Source organism: Falco biarmicus, chromosome 6, assembly GCF_023638135.1.
Source record: "Falco biarmicus isolate bFalBia1 chromosome 6, bFalBia1.pri, whole genome shotgun sequence".
NCBI lineage: Eukaryota > Metazoa > Chordata > Aves > Falconiformes > Falconidae > Falco > Falco biarmicus.
This window is the reverse complement of record NC_079293.1, coordinates 80,578,145-80,599,732: the sequence shown is the minus strand read 5'-3', so window position 1 is coordinate 80,599,732 and position 21,588 is coordinate 80,578,145. Positions and strand designations below refer to the sequence as shown.

Below are 21,588 nucleotides of genomic sequence, written 5' to 3'. Positions count from 1 at the left end.
TGTAACATTCTCTACCAACATGGTAAAGGATGCCCAAATTGAAGTGACTCCAAGGTCACCCAACGGTACAGACGTGTGCACACAGGCTTCCCTGCATCATCACCTCCCCCTTCCTCCCAGCTCCCATTCACCTTATGCCTTTCAGTCTCTGGTTCTTTCACCTCTGCCCTCTCTCCTGCCTTTCCCTCCACTCACTGCCACTGGGAAGGGACATGCTGAGAGTAAGGAAACAAGCCCAGACCCGACCTCCATGATCTTGAAGGCTGCATGAAATCATCAACCCCCTTTTTACCCACCAGATCAGGAAAGAAAACCAGAGAAGGATCAGGGAGAGAAATACCCATGCCACCTAGGTTTAGGCACCAAAAGTGCACGCACTGAGGTTCAGAAGTTTGTCACCTTGACTCTCTGGACATCACTGCTCCCGTCCACAAGACTGCACAGGGGTTTTCTTGCATCCCCTCCAGACCAGAAGCCCATCCTTTCCATGGGGTGAGCACCCTCCCTTCGCAGCTCTCCCCATCTAACGTTTCTCCTTTGAGCACAACACCCCAGAAAAGGAACTGCCCAAGAGATTGCCCAACCTCCCGCCCTACTCCAGGAACAGCAGCTCAGGTAACAGGACAGAGAAAGAGAAGTTGTTACATGGCCAGCTGCTTTCTGCAACAGAAGCAATGACTTTCTGCTGCCTGGTCACGTATCATGCTGGTACTTCAGCTACAACAAATTATCCTTGAAATTCACTGAAACCCAGTAACATCCAGCAGTCTCATTTGGAAATGAGATAAAAAGACAAACAGCATAGCTGTCTGAGTTCTGCGTGGCTGTTTGGGGGTTGGTTTGGGGGGACCACCAGCATTATTTTTTAAATGAGTTAACAGGCTTGCCAAAAAGTACATCACTTGCACCAATACACGGTGGCAAATTTTACTTCACGGAACATAAAGTGACCATTGTGGGAAGACATGGCAATACACAGCATTGTATGCTGGACCCAGACATTGCAATACAGGCATGAACAAGAATTAGTCTCACTACGCCTCAGCCATCAGCCCAGACCACTGCTGAAAGCAAGAATCAGAAAGCAGGGAACCAGCTGTATCATCTGACAAGACACAGACCTACATCAGGCATGAATTCATCAAAAAACTTTGACTAAAAGAAAAAAAAAATAAGTATTGGTATTTTTGCCTCTAAGATTAGCAGACTTCTCCAACTGTTACCAAACAACAGTTCTCAGAAACAGGAAAAAAACAGGAAAAAAAAAAATCCCTCCAAACAAACAGAAGCACCATTGCCTTCCAATGAAAGATAAATAAAGAGCTGTATATGGCGTGTCTCAACACGGGGGAAGATCTCAACACCACGTTGAGAACTTTACGCCCACATATATATTTCTGCATGGACTGACAGAATACAGCACAGGCATGGAAACTAGACATCCACATTACCAAAACACACAGATGTATGGCTGAAAATGTCCTGCAGCATGCACCGGCATCTTCCAGACCCTGTCCCCTCTCAAACATACTCATTCCCAACAGGAATGCTTGGCACCAAAGCTGGAAGGGTGGGGGCTTTTTTGTTACAATTGCTTCCTGTGCCCTGCAGAACTTGCCCTAAATGAGCATCAAAGAGCAGACAAAGAGGCAACAGTACTGGCATTACGTTTTGCGAAAATACAGTATGTAGTATTTGTGTCATGCTATTTACAAACCACACTTCTACACTAACAAGGGGAAAAAACCTTTTCACTGTACTGCTGGAAATCATCCCACAACACTATTTCCAAGCACCTCTCACTTGCAGGTATTTAATGAAATAAAGCTAGTGCTAATTATAGGGTGATGACACATGATCTCTTACTGGCATAAACAGTTTTAAGATCAGAATTATTTTTTTTTAACTACTTACAAGTCACCCCATTCTGACTTCTGTGTTTGGATCTAATTTGTATTTGCAAAGACATAAGGAAAGTTAATGACATGCATCTCTGATAACTACATAATGAATTCAATATTTCATTCACTTTCGCTTAGCTCCCTGCTAGCCATTTTCTGGCGATCTAGTCCCATGCTATTACACATTTTCAAGAGGGGGAAAAAAATGAAATCTCATAGAGTCTAAGAAGACATTGTAAAGTATATAAAACAATCTCTTTATTCAAATATAGAAACAGGCAAAAGGATGACTAAAAATTCATTTTAGTTTAGATCCTCCTTCCTATTGCCAAATTATTTTCTTGCTAAGGAAAAATGAGAAACAGACCATTCCTGATACGATTTGCTCTCGTGCAAAACAGCCCAAAGTAGGAAAATAAATTTTAATACTATTTCTACAGTTACATTCACACTTACTTACATATCATCCTACTTAAATTTTCTGGCTTAGGATTACTTCAGCTGCAATTTATTCCCCCCAAAAATTTCATGCTATATATACACACAATGCTAACAGAAAAAACAGAGTATCTTCTATTGCCATGTTCTTCCCAAAACTGATAAAAAAAATTTTTATAAGCATGTCAAGAGCTACTGTAAGAAGCAACTGTTATAATACTCACATGCAGGTTTCTAAGCACTGACATTAAGGCGTTTTGGTTTAATAATTAAAAAAAATTACTAGATGCTAAACCATAAGATTTCATCAGTAAGTATTTACAAATGTGTATGTCAACAGTCACATCTCATGCAATCAGGTATACTTGTTAGCTATAATTAGCTAAAGCTACTGACTTAAAAACCATGAACAATATAATAAGATTCTACTAATTATGTTTGGAGAAAAAATCTGGACCAACATCTCAGGAGTATTAACTGCAAGCTATTTATCACAACAGACAAACGCCAATCAGAAGAGAGTTGTTGATATAAAGGATCTGAATTGTAACTGTTGATAGAAATATCTCTTGAACATTTAAATATGGGTTGTCGGTTTTGGTTTTCCATATGAAATCTCACCAGGATTTAATCAATCTACTGTATTCATTCTATAGCCCTCAATAATCCAGAGATTCACAAACCTCCTTTCTTTCTCCACCAAATTTAATTTTATATTTCTTCCAAGGATGAAATAATAGGGAGGAGAGACATTTACATACATAGCATCATCTCATATGTCTTTACAGTATCATTTATTATACATTCTTAAAATCCAAGCTATTGCATTGACAAGACTAATAGAATTGCTATGCTTACATTGCATCTATTGTGGTATTTTCCTTTCAAAAAACAAGATTGGCTATATTCTTATGTCTTCTGGTGCAGATACATCAATACTGTAAGTTGGTATGTTTGGAACAGAAAGTACAGTTCATGTAGAAGGTGAATGTTATCTGAAGGTACCCATTAAAGGCTGAGGTATGCATCATGCTTTCCAAGTCATCACACATACGCTCTGAAAACTAATGTATCACTTAGTAATTATATTCTTAAGTTCATCTAAGTTAACTTTTGGGATACACAAATCCAGATGTGTGCAAATACATTCAGTTACCTTTTCGCTTTGGCACTGTTCCAAAATCACTTAACTCTAGGCTGCTTCCTCAAGGAAAATGCTAAGCTAAACAAAAATGATGCAACATCTGTTAGTTGTTCTCAGTATCCATTTGTATTGTTGTTCGAGGAAATTGTGTGAATAAGTGATCTAACTGCCAAGGTAAAAAAGCAGAAATAACAGACATTTATCCCTGCCTGATGCTTCCAGACTAAACGAAAACTTCTAACTATGACCACCAAACTTTCTTATTACTGCATATTTATATATACACTATAATTCCATCTGAATTTCATGCTATTCCAAGGCTGTCCTTAAATAATTGATATTACTCAACCAAAATTCCTCCCACCTTCTAACAATTTCATATATTCAAACTGTTCATTAACATTCTGTTAGCTGCCTGACAGTTCAGGGGATATGTACCTACAGTATCTTAAAGGTTAAGACCTACTTCCTAACTATGCTTTATTTAAGAGGTGTCATTCATTTATGTCTAACACAGGAATACACAGAAACCAAGTAATGCAGCCCTCACTGTATTATCCACTGCTCACTGTTTTCACCTTGTTAAAGCATAAAAAAAATTTTAAAAATCTATTTTTATCTCTTCCTTCCTCTTTCTTTTTCTGCATTTACCAAATCTTCTCTTCCTGACTTGCTTCTCTGCTAGATGCAATTCATTCCGCATCCTGGCTTTTCTGATTTTATCACTTCATGCTCTAACACTAAAATATTTCTATTTTTTTCAGGGGTTTTGGGGTGGGTTTTTTTGGTTGGTTGGTTGGGTTTTTTACATTTAGGTCTTCTGAGAGCTGACTGGTTTTTAATTCCTGTATTTCCCCTGCATCGTCTGCATACTACTCTGCATTTAACATAAGTGCCATCACATCAACTAAATGTGTGTGGCTGAAGGGCAGAGCCCGGAGGGTTGTGACCAGCGGCGCAGGGTCCAGCTGGAGGCCTGTGGCCCACAGTGTTCCCCGGGGGTCAGTGCTGGGCCCGGTCCTGTTCAACTTGCCCATCAGTGACCGGGACGCGGGGACAGAGCGTGCCCTCAGCACGTGGGCAGGTGACACGAAGCCGGGGGGAGCGGCCGATACACCCGAAGGCTGCGCCGCCCTTCAGCGAGGCCTGGGCAGGCTGGAGAGCTGGCGGAGAGGAACCTCGTGGGGTTCAGCACAGGCAAGAGCAGGGTCCTGCCCCTGGGGAGGAGCAGCCCCACGCACCGGTACGGGCTGGGGCTGACCTGCTGGGGGGCAGCTCTGCGGAGGGGACCTGGGGGTTCTGGTGGGCAGCAAGTTGCCCGTGAGCCAGCAGTGAGCCCTGGTGGCCAAGGGGCCAGCGGGACCCCGGGGTGCGTGAGGGGGAGCGTGGCCAGCAGGGGCAGGGAGGTGATCCTGCCCCTCGGCTCTGCCCTGGGGAGGCCGCACCTGGGGCGCCGTGTCCAGGGCTGGGCTCCCCAGGTCAAGGGAGACTGGGAACTGCTGGGCAGGGTCCGGCGGAGGGCTACGGAGGTGATGAGGGGACTGGAGCGTCTGCCTCATGAGGAGAGGCTGAGGGAGCTGGGCCTGTTCAGCCTGGAGAGGAGAAGGCTGAGGGGGATCTTACCAATGTCTACAAAGATCTCAGGGCCGGGTGTCAAGAGGATGGGCCCAGGCTCCTTGCAGTGGAGCCCAACGACAGGACAAAGGGCAATGGGCACAAGCCAAAACATGGGCAGTTCTATCTGAATATGAGGAAGAACTTCTTTTCCTTGAGGGTGCCAGAGTGCTGGCACAGGCTGCCCAGAGAGGCTGTGCAGTCTCCTCTGAAGACATTCAAAACCCACCTGGACGCAACTCTGTGCAACCTGCTCTAGCTGAAACCACTTTAGTGGAGGGTTGGACTGAGGTCCCTTCCAACCCTGACCATCCCGTAAGGCTGTGATATCTTACAATGAGGTAAAGACACTACAGTATCCACTGTCACCAAATTACTTTTTGCCCTCTACTTTCAACCCGTTCCTTCCAGAATTCTGCCTTAGTAATAACATAGGACTGTACCATTCACAGTCATTAAAATTCCCTGAAGTAAGAGTTTTTCAGAGTAAGAATAAAAAAGAAGCAGCGCTTAGCAGTACTAAGAAATGGCACCGCTACTTCTTAAAAAGCAGAGAAAAGCAATCATAGTTGCAGTACTGTGAAAACAGTTTATAGAAACATCAGAATTAAATTGTCTTCTGAATTAATTCCTGAAACAAGCAACCTCTTTCAAGAGCTAACAAGTACAAAATATTGTTATGAATGTTTTGGAAATCATCCTCGAATTGTCATTTACTCTCTCAAAGTGTCAGACTGAGGTATACCTTTTCTGGCTATCCAGTTTATGGCTATTTTGCTCTCAAGAAAGTTATAAAATGGCTGGGGAAAACTTTGTCCTCATTTCTGAAAGCAAGAAAATTACCTACTTTCAAACAGCCCACAGGCAGAGAACGGTGATTGCTGAGCTTACCTCTCACAGAGGGACACAGAGAAATAAAGAGGGCTTCCATTTCAAAAAGGTGTTATGAGAAGCAAGGAAAATGAGCATGCTCAGCACCAACACAAGATCCGGCCCTGAATTTCCTTTAGGATTTCGCTCAAGCCTGGCGTTACCAGCTTCTGGCAAACAAACCATGTGATACTCCACAAGGTTCCATTTAAAAAAAAAAAAAATCATGTGTGCTGGTACTAGATTCCTCTATCTAATTCAGAAGGTAAATCACCAACAGATAGTTGCAACACATCATCTTGACATGTATTAAAAAAACCCTAGCCTTTCTTTACTTGGTGTAACACTAGAAGATTCCTTGTATCCAAGTCTCCATTCTCTCCTGTTCAGCTTCCCCTCTGAGGCAGGTGCCTAGCAAAGAGACACTTAGGTAACACATCTGCAAACAATTTGCTGAATTAGAAAACACACCTCTTCAAACTGAAGAGACAGAACTGTGCTTTGCCTTTTTTCCTTAGCGAACAGTGTAGTAATCCCAAGCAAGTGGCATGTAAAGCTGTTATGTATCAGACTCTGTAATCACATTTCAATGTTTTACTGGTTGTAAATAACATGCACGAGTGCTCCAAGGACCAAATCACTCTTTTGCTGCCAACATTAGTTGTTTAATGACCTGAACAGCAGAAGCTGCCAATTATTGTATTCCATTTTAAAGTGTCATTTAAAGCCACATTTGTAATTAGTATACTTTTGTTGTAAATTTATGCTTGTAGCTAGAGAGCTATAGGCATATAACTTGTTAGGTCCAGGAACAGCTATTGATAATTGTTTATCAATTGCATGTATGGAAAAGTACCACATTCTTTGCATGTTTACTACCTTTCACTTTGCCAGTAGTTCCTAACGACGGAGAGGGGCCTGAAGTACTTCACACAAGGCATGACACAGCCTGGTGTGAAGGATCTATACTTCCAAGAGATCTATACAAGTGCACATCAACAACTTTTCATAGCTGAGACTTCTTAGGGAAAGGTCAACAACCGCTAACACGCCACTCATCAGCGTTAGTCCTTCTCATCACTTAAAACTTACCTGAAACAGCCAGCATTTTGGCTTCAAGTAGAGCTGGTAGTTGAGCTTCAATATCACTCACTTTCCTCCTCAAAGTACTGCAGAGTTTCTGACTCGTGCAAACCTAGATTGAAGCAGACAGCAATGATATATAATTCATTCATGAAAAGTATAAGGCAACTTAAACGGGGCTTCAAATGTTCTTGGTTTACAGACACAACATAACATCTTACAGCAAAGTAAAGAAGCTTAATAAAAAGTGATGCCTTCAGAGAAATATGCAACACAAATCAAAATATTCAGGCATTGTCACACATCCTTTTATAAAAATAGGAAACGGTATTAGCATTAACTACCTGCATGAGGCAGGCCCTGTTTCACTACTGCACATAAAAGAAAGGCCATCTTACAAATTCTGTACAATTTCAGCATCAGCAGTGATGCCTGGAGTGGAATGTAAATAAGCCAACATTTGCAGTTTAAAATGCTGTAACACAGGATGTACAGTGATTTTTACACAAAATATACTGTGCTGCACATCTTAACTCAAAAAAGACAAAGCAGCCATCGTCAATTCTCTGCACAAGCAATAAATAAGGCTCAATACTGTACATTTCACAAATGGACACACTGCTGACTACAGTTCAGGTTTCTGACTTCCTCTCTTTTTTATCTTTTTAACTGGAAGTTCCTTCAGCAATGAATCAGGATTGGCATTAAAAACATGGAGAAAGACAGGAGAGAAAAAAAAGAAAGGAAGTTCAACTGTTTCTGTACTTTACATTTAAGTATACTACCCCTCAGTAGGATCTTATACAGCATATGCAATTCATACAATTCCCACATATTCAGAGATGTTGGTTCTTACTCCATGTTGCACCATTTGTGAAAGAAAGCAAAATGAACAAACAAAAAAAATCCATCATCAAACTAATGCAAATCCCTTGTTGTGAAGGCAGAAATCAAACACTTGCTTAAAATTGTAGCTGACACTTGAGAAAACATTGCATTCATTGGAATGAAGGGTAACGCAATAGTCAAGAGAGGTACAGGCCAGTTGGGAAGAGATGAGATGTGAAATGAAATCTCCAGAGGAAATTTTCCCTGCCCTCCTTGACTTTTTTTCTCCCCCTTAAAAACAAGTGTATCTACCATGCTTAATAGAAGCACAGCTATCACTTCACTTTTTAAGAGCAAAGGCCTTGCAGCTGTAATAGCTTGTCTGTTTGTACAATTAAAATATAGTAATGCAGACATTACACTAACTGTAAATTATTTTAAATGGATAGTAGCCTCTTGCTTTAACTAAGAGCATCTGTTATTCATGAACGGGTCATACTGTTTTCTTGAGCCAACAGAACTATCCTCCAAGCAGTAGCTGCTACTATCTAAAAATTTCAGTGTCTTCTTATTAATTTAAAAACATATATATATATCATCATTTCTGCACCTACTAGACTTTTTCAATTCCCAGAAATTTCGCTTTGTTTCAACACCTCCTTCTAAGTGACTTGCCTACAAATTCGCTTAAAATATTTTTAAAAGCCCAAACCTGTCAGAGTCAAATAAACGTGCTCAAAGAACCCAAAGGCCATTTCTGTCTCACCTCTCCAAAATAAATCTGGAAGTTTTTAATGACTTCTTTCTAAGCAGTGCTCTCTCTTCAGGGGTACTGAATGGCTCAGTGAATTGCAATTAGATGGGGAATTTTTCAGCTCCAGGAAAACTGCATGAATATATCCCATGCTGGTAGTAACTTAAAGTCATTACCACTAGACAGCTGTTTGGCAATTATGCAAAATAAGCTGGGAGGTTTAATCAGTTTCTAGTGAACACTGTCCACTTTGTAAGGACTACTGTCAGAAGGAAGCTCACTGGCACTCTCTATTAACAGACCAAACACAGGGACCACAGGCTTAAAGGCAGTTCCTCTTAACTCACAGAGGTGATTCTTCTGGAATATGAGATAAGTACGTTACCAAGCGCCTGCTTCTATCTATGTCACGTGTATTCTGTAGATAAATGAACAGCATTAATCTTCAGAGCTATCACATGGTGTAGTTCAACATAGCTTAATGAGCGACTGGGAGAGGCAAAAATAATATAACATCCTCTAAACTAACAGCACTGCTTCTGTGTTACATCACTTCTACTCTACAAGCTCCAATTCAAATAATTTTTTCTAATGATTTTATCTTAATAACAGCTACCATTATTCATTACAGTAGCTTATTCAGCCACTAAGGAAAGGTTATTTCTTAACTGACAATGACGAACATTCACAAAGCCAGCACCCTCCTTTGCTCCCAGTGAATGCACCATCCTCCTCCAACCAGCCTGACTGCAAGCGCCTGTGGCCCCAGCAATCCCCTTTCCCTGTTCTCAGTGACCAGCTCCGCTGCAGCCCATGGACCAACAAGCTCCATGTCTAAGAAACTCCCTTTCAATTTCAGGGAAGTTCTTTACATCCAAATATTACTGTATTTGTTTAAAAATTCTCTTCAGTGGTTTGCAGGGGGTTTTTTTAAAGCAGACTTTCAGGAAGAAAAAAAAAGAAAGGAAAAATAAAGGCTCTTGTTCAGGAATATACCTTACAAATCTGTGTTCAGACACATAAACACTACTCAAAGCAGCCTATCTGAAACCAGCAGGATTCTGTGGTTAGCCAAGATATGTGGAATCAAGATGAAAAGCAGCAAATATCAAAAGCATATTTGCCCATTGTCATCCTCTTCCATCTTTCCAGCATACAACGTTAATCTAAAGCAGCGCAAACAGGGCCAAGGACACTAAAGCACTGAAATTTACTTTTTCTCCAGCCATCTCAAGAAAAAATAAGCTGACTAACCTTCACCTTTCTTTACAACAGCGCCTTGGAAAAGATAAATTCTCTTTACACTGCCTGAAGAAAAGGACAGTCCACCTGGATCTCCCATGCAGCACAATCCTGCCAGTAGCAAAAGCAGATACTAATTTCTCAAGGAAGGTGGTGAATAAGGAAGATTGTTCCCTTCACTAGCAGGTGAATCTTAGCTTTTAAAACCTCTGCTGAAAACAAAACAGATGAGGCAGAAAAGGCCATATAAATACTAGTGACACAGGGGGAAAGAAGAGACCTTTGACCAAGTAGTGTTTTCCCCATACAGTATTTCAAAGACCAGCTCTATTCAGTTTGAAAAGAAAATAATAGCACGAGACAATCTGAATAAATAAAATAATAAATTATTTTGAGTCTCTCACTACGTGCTTTCTATTTACCTTCTCTAATAAATAAAAGCCATCACATAGGAATGGAATGAAATTAAAATAGTATTTTATCTATTGAATGTTTAAAGAAACAAACAGGCTGTGGAATTCTACCTCACAGACTTCTCAACTGTTACCTAATGCTTTAGCTCCTATTGAAAAAGTCTCTAGATACCACAGTTCTAAAATAAAACTTCAAGAGGCAAATATTTTCAGGGGAGAAGGCAAAACCTGTAACCTATGTTTTAGCTTGCAGATAGCTTGAAACAACACATCACTCTGAGGTACCAAATATCTCACTCATTTTAGCAGATAAGCTATAGGTCAGTTACAATCTTTTCCTTGATACTTTACTCACAGAGATTTAAAAAATATAGGCGGAAGCATCATGTTATAATAGTCTATACTAATTTTTGCCAAGATGTGTACATAAGCAAGGAATAGAGGAGAATGAGCTCAAAATAAAGTAGGAGAGAAGGAGGGAGGGGTATTAAGATGTAGTCTTTAAATCACCTATTTAACAGAGCATGCTAAAAGCATTGGTCAAGATTATTAGGAAGAACAGATTATAAAGATAAAATTTTCACTAATTTTTGTGAGTGGTATTAAAAAACATGAAAAATAAACTTATTTCACAGTATAAATTCATTAGTGACCAAAACCCAGAAATATTTTCCACTCTGTTCCATATGGACTTATATGAATTAGCTACCATTAATAGACCTTGTTTTCTAGAGCACTCATGGAGCAAAGATGCTCTGTGGCTCACTGAGCCCTTCTGAAATAAAAAGAAAACTTTAGTATTCTCTTTCTTGGAAGAAAGCCATGAGAAATAAGAAAATTAAAGGAAAAGTATTGACATCTCTGGTTAGAAACAAAAGGTATGCTAAATAGGCCACATCACTTTTCTTTGTATTTTTAAAGGGAGATGAGAATGAGATTGCTAGTTTATTATTAGTGAAAGGGCAGGGAAAAGAGGCACTTCATTCATGCTCTTCCCTCACACCAACAAAACCAGTCAGCTCAGAAAGTAAGAGCCTCTGTATTAAGACTGAAAACGTTCAGCTGTGACTAGAGATCACTTTCATTTCACAAACCTGAGGAGTCTGTTCCTAAATGGAGACGAGCAAGAAGACTGATCACTAGTAAACATAAACCGAGAAACAATAGATTACTCCATCTGCTTCCTTAGGCATAATCTCTGTAGCTTGCCCACATATAAAAGCTGGGGGAAGGGGCTTAGACTGTATGTTTGAAAATATTTACATGCAAAATCTGTTTAGAAGAAACAACACAAAGCCAACTTTCTAAACACAGACAATTTGCTAAGATGCATACTATTATCTGCTAACCCAAATATTCTGAAGAACTGAAAACTCATGTGCACTTACCTTGGCAGTAGTTTCTTTAATGGACAGGCTGAACGATTGTTCTTTTTCCTGAAGGCTAGAAGGGATTAAAATAAAATAAAATAAAGTTGACCTTCTCTGCTCATCGCGGTCTGCTACACAAGACACATTTTTATATGAAAACACATAGGCTTTAAGATGATTCATACTAATGCAAAAGAGCCAATACCAAGAAAAAAAATCTGTATATTTTGTTTCAGTGATGCTAGTGACTAACCAACCTTTTTTCCACCCAATTTCTACCCACTTAATCCTGTTTGTTTGCAAAATGTTTTGTACACTAGCTTTACAGTTCTTAATTAATGAGTTTATACATATTTTACTTACCATCTGAAACACAACTATGATTACTTGTGTAACCATATCTTAGAAGTTCCCAGTAGTGTCCAGGACTGGTGCTTTGCTAGGCTACCATCCAAACATCCAACACAAAGGTGTTTCTGACACAAAGTGTTTGCAGTTAACTATCCTTTTACAACCCAGTTTCCAACTCTGCCAGGAAAAGTTCAACTGCAGTCACTTATCACCACAGTAATTTTATATGAAATATAACTGCTGTTTATTTTCATAAAAACCTACAAAATATTTGTACCAAACTGAATCAGTGAGCTGAAACTGAGGCATTGCCCATGCTTATATGAACAAATTCAAGGTTTTCTTCCACATATAAAAACAGGTGGATTTTCTACTTTGATATTACAAAACCTAATTTAAACCTGTGCCTTTGGTGCTTGTAAATAAATTCACAAGTTACATTTTTATCATAAAGTTCAAAAAGCCAAGTCAAATCAAACATTAGGAGTTAGTACATAGATTACTTTGGCAACTTCAGTACTTCCCTCCTCCTGCTTAGTAGACATACACTTTTATACAGTGTTCAATTACTTTATCACACACTATTTTATTTTCCATCAGACACCTCAATTCAGTGTACATGACAGTCAGCACTCCCCACCAATGGCATTTCAATTTTTCCTTTTAGCTGTGTTATAAAAATTGTACTTCTTTCACAACCTACCGCTAATATTCTCCCCAAATAAAGAACTATTAATTTATATCTCAGCTTTCCTTCAGTGTTTGGCCCTGAAGCATCCAAACATCTCAGAAACATCACCGGATTTATTTCAATGATACTCTCACAAGATAAGGCAGCATTGTATTCATTTTACAAATGGAAGAAATGCAAGTCACTGTTATTCAGAAAGCACGTTAAGACTGAGTGCCCGTTTTGACATGCACACAGTCCCTGCTGCCTACCTCTATTCATTTCAGTTTTCTGTTAAGAACTTGCTCCTTCATATTTTCCAAGTACTGCACTGCTTCAAGAGTCAGCACTTATTTAAGTCTGAACCCCAAAGCTCATGAAGCTGGACTTGCACTCAGTGACCACCTACAGAAGGGCTGGCTGGACCATCTCACCCAGCCACACGCAGCAGTGAGACAGCCTCAGAGGCAGAATTCAGCTGTCCAGTGCATCATTTAATGGTGCTAACGAAAGAACTATTTTCATTGCTTTCCCTCATACCCTGCTTCACAGAGCACACACCTTTTCAATCGACAGCCCAGCAAGGCCAGTCACCTCATTACCACCACAGCGCGGGGGTCCCTCCAGCTCCAGACAAGGCAGTCCACTCAGAAACAGATCAAGACAACATAAGGCAACACTTGTTGGGTTGTGTAAGGCAACAAACAAATGCAGCTGGCTATGGAAAAGAGGTTTAACACCATTTCCCACTTTTCTCTACTTTCTCCCTTTTCTACAGCAAGATATGGGCAAAACACAAAATATTACATGTATAACGATGACATACTCTGCTTCCTGCTTGCCTCTGGGCATGCCAGAGGGAATGAACTATTTAGCCATTTCTTTTCTCAGGCTCTGGAGCTCCCAGTGACTTTCAGCATCTCCCACAATCGGCGTCTGAGCTGGTCAGGTTATGTAAAAAAGAGCTGGGCTTTGTACAGATGTCAACAAGGAGCAGCGAGGCTGTGGTGTGTAATTGAATGAATAATGGGTGACTGACCCAATTGTTCTGAAACTGCCTCATCAAACTCCACTCTAAAGACTCAGGCCACAATAAAATGTAAAGTGCAGTTATAGCCAGAAGAACAACAGCATAAAGATGGCACCCCTATTTAACAAATCACTTCTGTCTGCCTTTCTTCTTATCTGTTTACTTTCCTCTCAGAAGCCCCCCCCAGGTTCATACAACGTTTCGCTCCTCTGCAGAACTCACACAGCTAACAGGAAGAGAGATCTTTTTTTTAAAAAAAAATATCTTTTTAAACCATGTATCCAAAACAGCATTACAAACTAAGACCCAGTTGCAGAGTTCATATTGCTAACAAGGATGCACAAGCCCATGTGGACTTCCAGGTCCAGGTGCTGAGTGGGAAAAAACACTTTATACCCAGATTTCTTTTTATGAGCTTCTATCAAGTCACTGAAAAATAAATAAGGAATCGCACACTGCCATTTCACTGACAGCAGGACTACAGTTTAAAGAGAATTTTGCAGAAATACAGTTTTAAGAGAATTTTATATTAACGTGACACATATCAATAAAGAATCTCATTAGTAAATCATCATTTTGACTCAAGCTAGCGATAGCCGCATTAAGCACAGGCTTGAATCTAAAGAAACCTTTTGTTACAGTTACAGCGTTCATGCAGGCTCTCACATGTGTATTTGTATTATTTATGGTATAAATTTCACAGCAGCATCCTGTGTCAAAACCTTGTTAGCCTTCAGAGCAATACCTTTTTAAAGACTATCCCATCATACAATTCACACACAGCAATCAAAACTGTGTACAAACTAGACACAGTTACCAACTATGAACAGCTTTTAACTAAGTTTATTCCCAGGTTGGCGCCTTCTACCACAAAACACCGTCACAGAGATGCCCCTCACAAGCTTTCCAATTAACTGACAAGCTAATGACCCGCAAGAGAAACCAAACAGTCAACACCAATTCATTCTACCAACAAAGGCCTTTAACAGCCATGATCTGTTACATGTGACTTGAACCAGAAGTAGTACTTTATCACCACCCTGGAACATTATATTTCATTTTAAGAGGGCTATTCTGTCTCCTTAAAAGTTGCTTTACTTATTACTGCCAGGGAAAATGGCTTCAAAAAGAGCTCCTTGGAACAACACTAAATTCTTGCCTGGGAAGACATTCATAGTTTTGACTCATTGCTATTCTTCTCTGGAAGAACCGCTAATCAAGAATTTGACTGCTTGTCCTCAGTGTCTCTGCAATCTATTATAATGACCATTTAGAACTTACTTCTCAAATTCAATATAAGCTAACTCCATCACAGAGAAAGCAAAAGTTCTTGACCCAGCTGATGGAAGGACTAGAATAAGACAGGAATTCAATTAACGCAAATTTAACTGACTCAACACAGGAAAAGAAAGGTTTTTAAACACTGCCAGAACGGACAGCAATCTATATCTCATGTGTAATTTCTTCATGCACACAGATGGCTACGTAGGCCTATCATTTAAATGGCTTGCAATGGATTTACGCACATTAGGATCCATAACAAGGAGAGAAGAAAAGGAACGTAGACTTGCTACATGCTAGGGCCTCATTGTATACATGCTAGACCAGAACAGGAAAGCAGGAGCTGAGGAATTACCCTTTCTGCATGACGAATGAAGTAATACTTTGGCAAAACACAGACTTCAGCTGGAGAGCTGCAGAAGTATGTAGGAATGCTGCACATTCAGGAGCTGAGGCTGACTTGGCAGGTGACACCAGACTACGGAAAAATTTTAAGATCCAAATACTTCAAGCAAGTCAGTGCCTTTTAAATACCTCATTTTAGTGCCCTCAAAGAAAAACAGGTACTGAGTATGTTGAACTGTAATAACACAGTTGGAATCTGCTGAGACAATGATGTTCATAATCAGGAATGGTGTGCTGGAAAAATAAAGCAAGCCAGTTCAACGCAATAGGGGACAGAAGGAAGACTTGGAAGCGAGTGGTCTGGTTCACACATTCCTCACTCTGTCACAGGCTTCCCACATGACTACAGAGGACACTGAATGTATATAACAGATAATGGTTTAGAAACCTTTAATTTAGAAGAATTAGAAAATATTCTAAGTAGTTATGATTTACATGCAGGAATTACAGACACTGTGGAAGTGGCTTTGTTCAGAGGAAGGCTGACTAGCACAATACTGGGAAGAATGGCTTTCTGCTAAAGGAAGGCACGTTTCTGAATGTCTTTCCTTCCACTTTGCTAGCATACTTCCCTTTGCATACCAGGCTATTGTGTATTTATGTTTTGCTTCCTAAGAAAAAATTCAAAGAATGAAAATGGGCAAAAGGCAAGTCATGCTATTCTCTACATTCAGGATATATAAATGCATACTGCTTTAGCAGAAACAGTTCCTGTATTAATGGCAAAATACATATATACGGTGACAAAAAAATTTAGTCAGAATGGAGTTTCTATAACTGCACAATAGAACATACCACACACGTGGTACCAATGTAAAATAAATAAATAAATTCTGTACTGGAAATTTTTATTTTCATACAGAAAGTGAGCAGCCATCTCTGACCTCTGCCTGAACAGAATGAAAGACAAAAGGAAACCCTTTAACAGCAAATATTTTTCCTTACATTACTGTCACCTGAAAGATTCTGTTATTTCACTCCCTGACTCCACACTACAACACAGTGCTTCAGCAAAAAGCACTTTTGTTTCTTTAAAACTAAGCACGAGTCAGAACAAATTAAAATTATCTATACTTGAATTTCTAATTCAAGAGCAACAGCCTAGAAACCTACACTCAGATTGTATGCATGTGAGAAGGCACGATAGGCTGAAACCTCAATTCATATGAATATGTATTCCCTTCTAGAAAATACTACTAAATAATATTTTCTTGACTATCAGCAAATATAAACAGTTTTTAGTACATCTGAATTTGGCTCGGAGCAATGAGATTGCCTGTAAAGGATAACTTTCTCCTAATGGTCACAGCCTGCACAGAGCATGACTTCTCCAACTTTCAGCCTTCTAACATGACTCCTTCTCTGATTCTGAAGTCACAAGAAACTGTACTCTCTTAAAAGATGAAAATATATAAAGCAAGCCCTACACTTGTAATCTTACTGTTAACAGCAAACAGAAGCTGACCTTCCCAAAAAAGCCTTTGTCCATTCCTTTGCAAAAGAAATCAGAAGTACTACTTGGGGAACATTTGTTGTAAACATCTGCTACAGTCTACATCAAGGCAAAAATCCAACAAAAAGCCACCAAAAACCTTAAGTCTATGGACTTCGCTGGGCCTTTAAGGAAGAAATCAACAATACAAAAATCAAATCAAACAATCAATAACTTTCTTGTACTTTTATGGTTCCTTTAATGTGCATATCTCAGAAAGCTTTGAAGACAAATCAGAAAAAAAGCTTTTGAAGAAAACTATACTTAACAAGAGGCAGCTTTAAGCTACACATGTACAAGCAGGACTAAAAGAATAAATAAGAAAACATACTTATACCTAAAGTTTTTAGTAAAATCAACAGATTCATGATTATAGATACCATGTGAGATTTTTTACAAGGACAAGACCTACAAGGGTGTTGCTGGTCCTACACTTCTGCTCTATGAAGAACGTTCAGAGCTAGATTGCATTAAATGCACTAGGGTGAAACAGCACTTTTTGTTTTCTTTATAAACTTTCTACCACAAAGTTTGATTCTCCCTAAACAAGGAAGACATTAGATAACAAGATTTTCATTGTATGTGATATGTTCATAAGCCTGACTGGGTGACACATCTGCATATTACCATACCAGGAAAGCAATTTTTCAGTCAAGCACGTAAGTTCCTCTTCATCTTTGTGCAATGATCCACAGGACTTTAAACAATGAGATTTTCACAGTAGCGTCTCTCTGTGCTGCAAAGCAAAATCATCCTTTAAACATAAGTCAGGGATTTCCAAACACTGATTTTTCCTTAGACAATGCAACCCACAGAAAACTTCTGTAAGATGACGGAGCTGGTTAAACAATGCTAAAAACACATAACTGGTGCTAAACTGATGTGGTAAAAATCCAATTTCTCTATCTAAACCTGTCAGTGCTCTTGAGGCATGGACTTTGACACTAAATAAGAGGGAAAAGTTGTGTTTAATTCATACTGAAAATTAAATTTGTGGCAGTTGCAAGGACTAGTCACTTGAATTAGAAGAAAAATGCAAAGTGTCACCTTGGAAAGCTTCCAACCTCAAAAATTAATCTGAGGCAAAAATTATCAAGAGATGTACTTTACAGTACTGGAGCACTGGATCTTCTGCACATTTCAATCTACAAAGTTCTCCAAGGAATATGAATAAGAACCCAAAATTATGTACCTAGCTCTGAACCATCAGAGAGCTGATTTTGCTCCAACAATTTGCTCTTTTTCTAGCGATCTTTTTGCAGGGCAGTATATCTTCATTGTTATGCTATGTCAAGGATTCCTTCAATACATGTGCTCCCCCACTCAGAATTTATCAAGAGGCAGAACCAGAAGTATACTTTCCCAATGTCTTCGTAAAACCTCAGCTTACCAATAAGGTTTCCCATTGACTCCTGTGTCGCTGGGTGACTGCACTTGCCTTTGTCAACTCTCAAAGAGCTATACTTACCTGAAGTGGACCATAACAACTCATCACCCTGCCCAGAAGCTCTTACATACACAAGAACTCGAAATTGAGACACCCCTTATTTGCTGCAGTGCTGTCAGACACTAGCCTGAATTACAGGAGGCTTGCAGAAAAATCAGGGCATTAGATGATGCTTCTCAATTTTTTCTAAGAATGATTAAGATCTGTTGTTTTTTTTTAATGCCCACAATAGGAGGTCTGAGGCAGCACCACAGTCTGTATAGTATGCTAGCTGGGGTTTTTGCCTAAAATCACTCCAACAGAAACAACCCCTTCACAGACGCTTGGAGATGCTACTGGCATCATTAACGACAAACCCAAGCTGAATTTTCATTGCCACGGATTGAGGAATCTTCTGGTCCTATAACACACCATTCAGACAGCCGAACTGGCTGTTTCAACCAACCATGCACATGGTGCTGTATTTCCCACCACCTTTCTGTCATTTGTGGCAGTTGTTCCAGCTGCTACGTGAAACGGGAACATAGGACCAAAAACAAAGGCACAATCAAACAGTTATCTGCAGCAGCAGTTCATCACATCCAAACATTTTCCTGAGATTTTCTGATATGTTCAGGAGACCCCCATTCTTCTGCTACATCTGCCTGGAGTGCACAAAAACTAGATCTTGCCCACAGCAGCTGAAATCATTCTCCTAGGATTAACATCCATTGTATTTCACTGACTGAAAGAGTCTGTCCCTGGACATTGATATTATATGCTTCTCTTTACTATAAACAAAATAATTCGGTATCATAACTCGATTGGGACAACTGGCCATATTTCCCTAAAGAGAAATAAAACTCATCATATGCATACCCAGAGGAATCAGTACATAAGTGGCCCAGACTTTATAGGATGCTATATCCCACTGGATGCTGTTCAGGCAAGCAGGGGGAACCAGATGCTCAGCAGGGAAAATCAGATTCCTCATTACACCGCATACATGGGTGCTAAAGCAGTTTGTACTCATCTTTCTGCTGGGACTTTTTCTTTCTATAATAATGCTGCCTGGAAGGACAAAAACTGCCTCTAAGATTGTTCAAAAATACTTCAGGTTCCTAGGAGTGTCTCTGTCCTCCAAGTTACACTCTCCCTGCTGTTTCCAACCCCTCGTGTTCTTCCCAAGCAAGGCCAGTACCTACAGCGTGGGAGCAGAATTCACCAGAAGCCCTTCTTCCTCCCTACAGCAAGGATCCCGGTGGGATCAGAGTCACTATGAACTGCTGAGCCACAGAACAAAGCACTCTGCTCAGACATAGGCAACTCAAGAAGTCCTCTGCCACTATTTCAAACTCTGCCAGCTCTTGTCTGATGACTTTTGTTTGCACCCTTGTAGGAAGCAAATTCACTTCACATGCTAAAGCACATACATACACCGTGTGGCATGCCAGGCTTTCAGTACACAGTTTCTTCTGGAGTTGCTCCCACCAGTGAGGAAAAAAAAGAAGCAAAAGCCACTTGCCCAAGGAATCCACCCTTCAATCCTAGGCAGAGAACAAAGGAATGAAATTAATCCTAGGTAGACAAAAACAGAGAGGAAAACACCTATCTATCTACAAAAAGAAAGCTGAGCCTCCTAATCAGTCACATCACAAAGGAAGAGGCAGACCTCTTCCCTCACCTATGACTCGTCTTAGCATCTCACAAAAGCCTGCAGCCAACTTTGAGAAAGCCAAGATGATGGCCTTCTCAAACACAAACCCAGCCGTGGGACTAGCTGAAAACGAGACAATCCTATTATCAAAGCTCAGGTTGGGTTGTGACATTTGACACAATATTGGGAGTTTCTCCTCAAAAAGTCCCTTGTGGCAAAGGAAGCTGGCTGTGCAGCCAGTCACTCCAAAGGCAGAATGTCCAGGGAATTTCCAGGGCCGAGTCCTCCCCAAGTGATGGGGAACATCCTCTGGCTCTGCTCCTCTGCTGCAAGCTCACCGCCCCAGGGTTTGTGAAGCTGTAGCACACAGAATAGAATGGATCAATTGATCATTAAACAAGAGAACTACAATTAAGTAAACAGGGCACCATACCATCTTCACTACACCTAGCTATAGTAGCAGCAGTGGTATTGGCTATATTTTAAGAACCCAAATTGTATTTTCATTCAGCTCGTAGCACAGACAGAGACACATTTCCTACCATAGAGAACAGTTTTAAAACTCTGTGTTAAGCTTTAAAAAAAGTAGATCAGAGCAGCATGAAAGGGCCCTAAGTCCAGGCAGTAAGGCAAATACTCAAAGCGACCTGTGTATTGTGCTTGTGTCATGGAAGATGATTTATCACTGACTGAAATTAAGTCAACATGGACAGGCCTGGGGAGGAACTGAAACCTTAAAGACTCATGTCCAGACCTGATGACTGTGACAGAAGTAAACAACAGGGAGACCTGTTTCTGGGGCTGTGCAGCACTTCTTCACGTGGTGTATTTCACACGCAAACACCCTTTTTCAATTCCTGAAGACCTACAAAGCTAAAATAACTGAACTAGCGAGGTGACCGAGAGCTCTCACTTCTTCACTCCTATTACCTGGTGACGAAGCCTTAGCTGCGGTGGCCACTACACAAGTTACCTGTTTTGCCTGTGCATCTGACAGCTCAAGACACGCATTTCATCATGCATATCTGTAAAAGTGAAACAAAGGTGGAAAAGCTCTCTTCTCTCACCTATTTTTCTTACTTGCACTCCCTTTTAATATTATCCTTTCCCTGGACTTTTGATATTTTACAGCAACACCATGTGGACAGATAGTGTGCTGTGTGTTTCAAAGACGTATTTTTAAGGAGAAAAAGACAACAGATCATGCACAAAATAGGGAAAAGTACAGAGGACAGAGCCCAGAAGCTTTATCCTCTCACACAGCACAGAAGCAAGAATCTTATAGAGACCAGACACACATGCACACAACACCCATGCTTACACCACCATCTGTGAAATACAACACTATCTGGGAAGGCAAGTGGCTGTCAGGTGCCGACAACTGATGGCAGGAGAGGGAAAGTCTCGTCAGAAGGGCAGAAAGCCTTTCTGCCAAGGGAGCAGCACAGGATTGCTGACATCCTCACAAGGCAGACACCTGATGATGCAGCATGTGAAAATCACCCACCAAGTGAAAGACCCATAAGTAAATTAAGTTGCCTGGGAAAATGAAAGCAACAGTGACTTGCTGAAAACAATTCTATGTACAGCCAGTCCCAGGAACAGCTAAAACCTCCCCA

At 40.3% G+C, this 21,588-nt stretch overlaps 1 protein-coding gene across 4 annotated transcripts in view; it reads right to left on the bottom strand.

Moving 5' to 3' along the window:
• Positions 1-21,588, bottom strand: part of DISC1 (DISC1 scaffold protein) — a 207,745-nt gene that overhangs the window by 113,202 nt on the left and 72,955 nt on the right. For all 4 annotated transcript variants that reach the window (XM_056343825.1, XM_056343823.1, XM_056343826.1 and 1 more), the window contains 2 exons: positions 11,676-11,730; positions 7,060-7,162 (listed from right to left, as the gene is read on the bottom strand). In XM_056343825.1, coding sequence (XP_056199800.1) covers positions 7,060-7,162; positions 11,676-11,730 — 158 coding nt within the window. The remainder of the gene's footprint in view (positions 1-7,059; positions 7,163-11,675; positions 11,731-21,588) is intronic.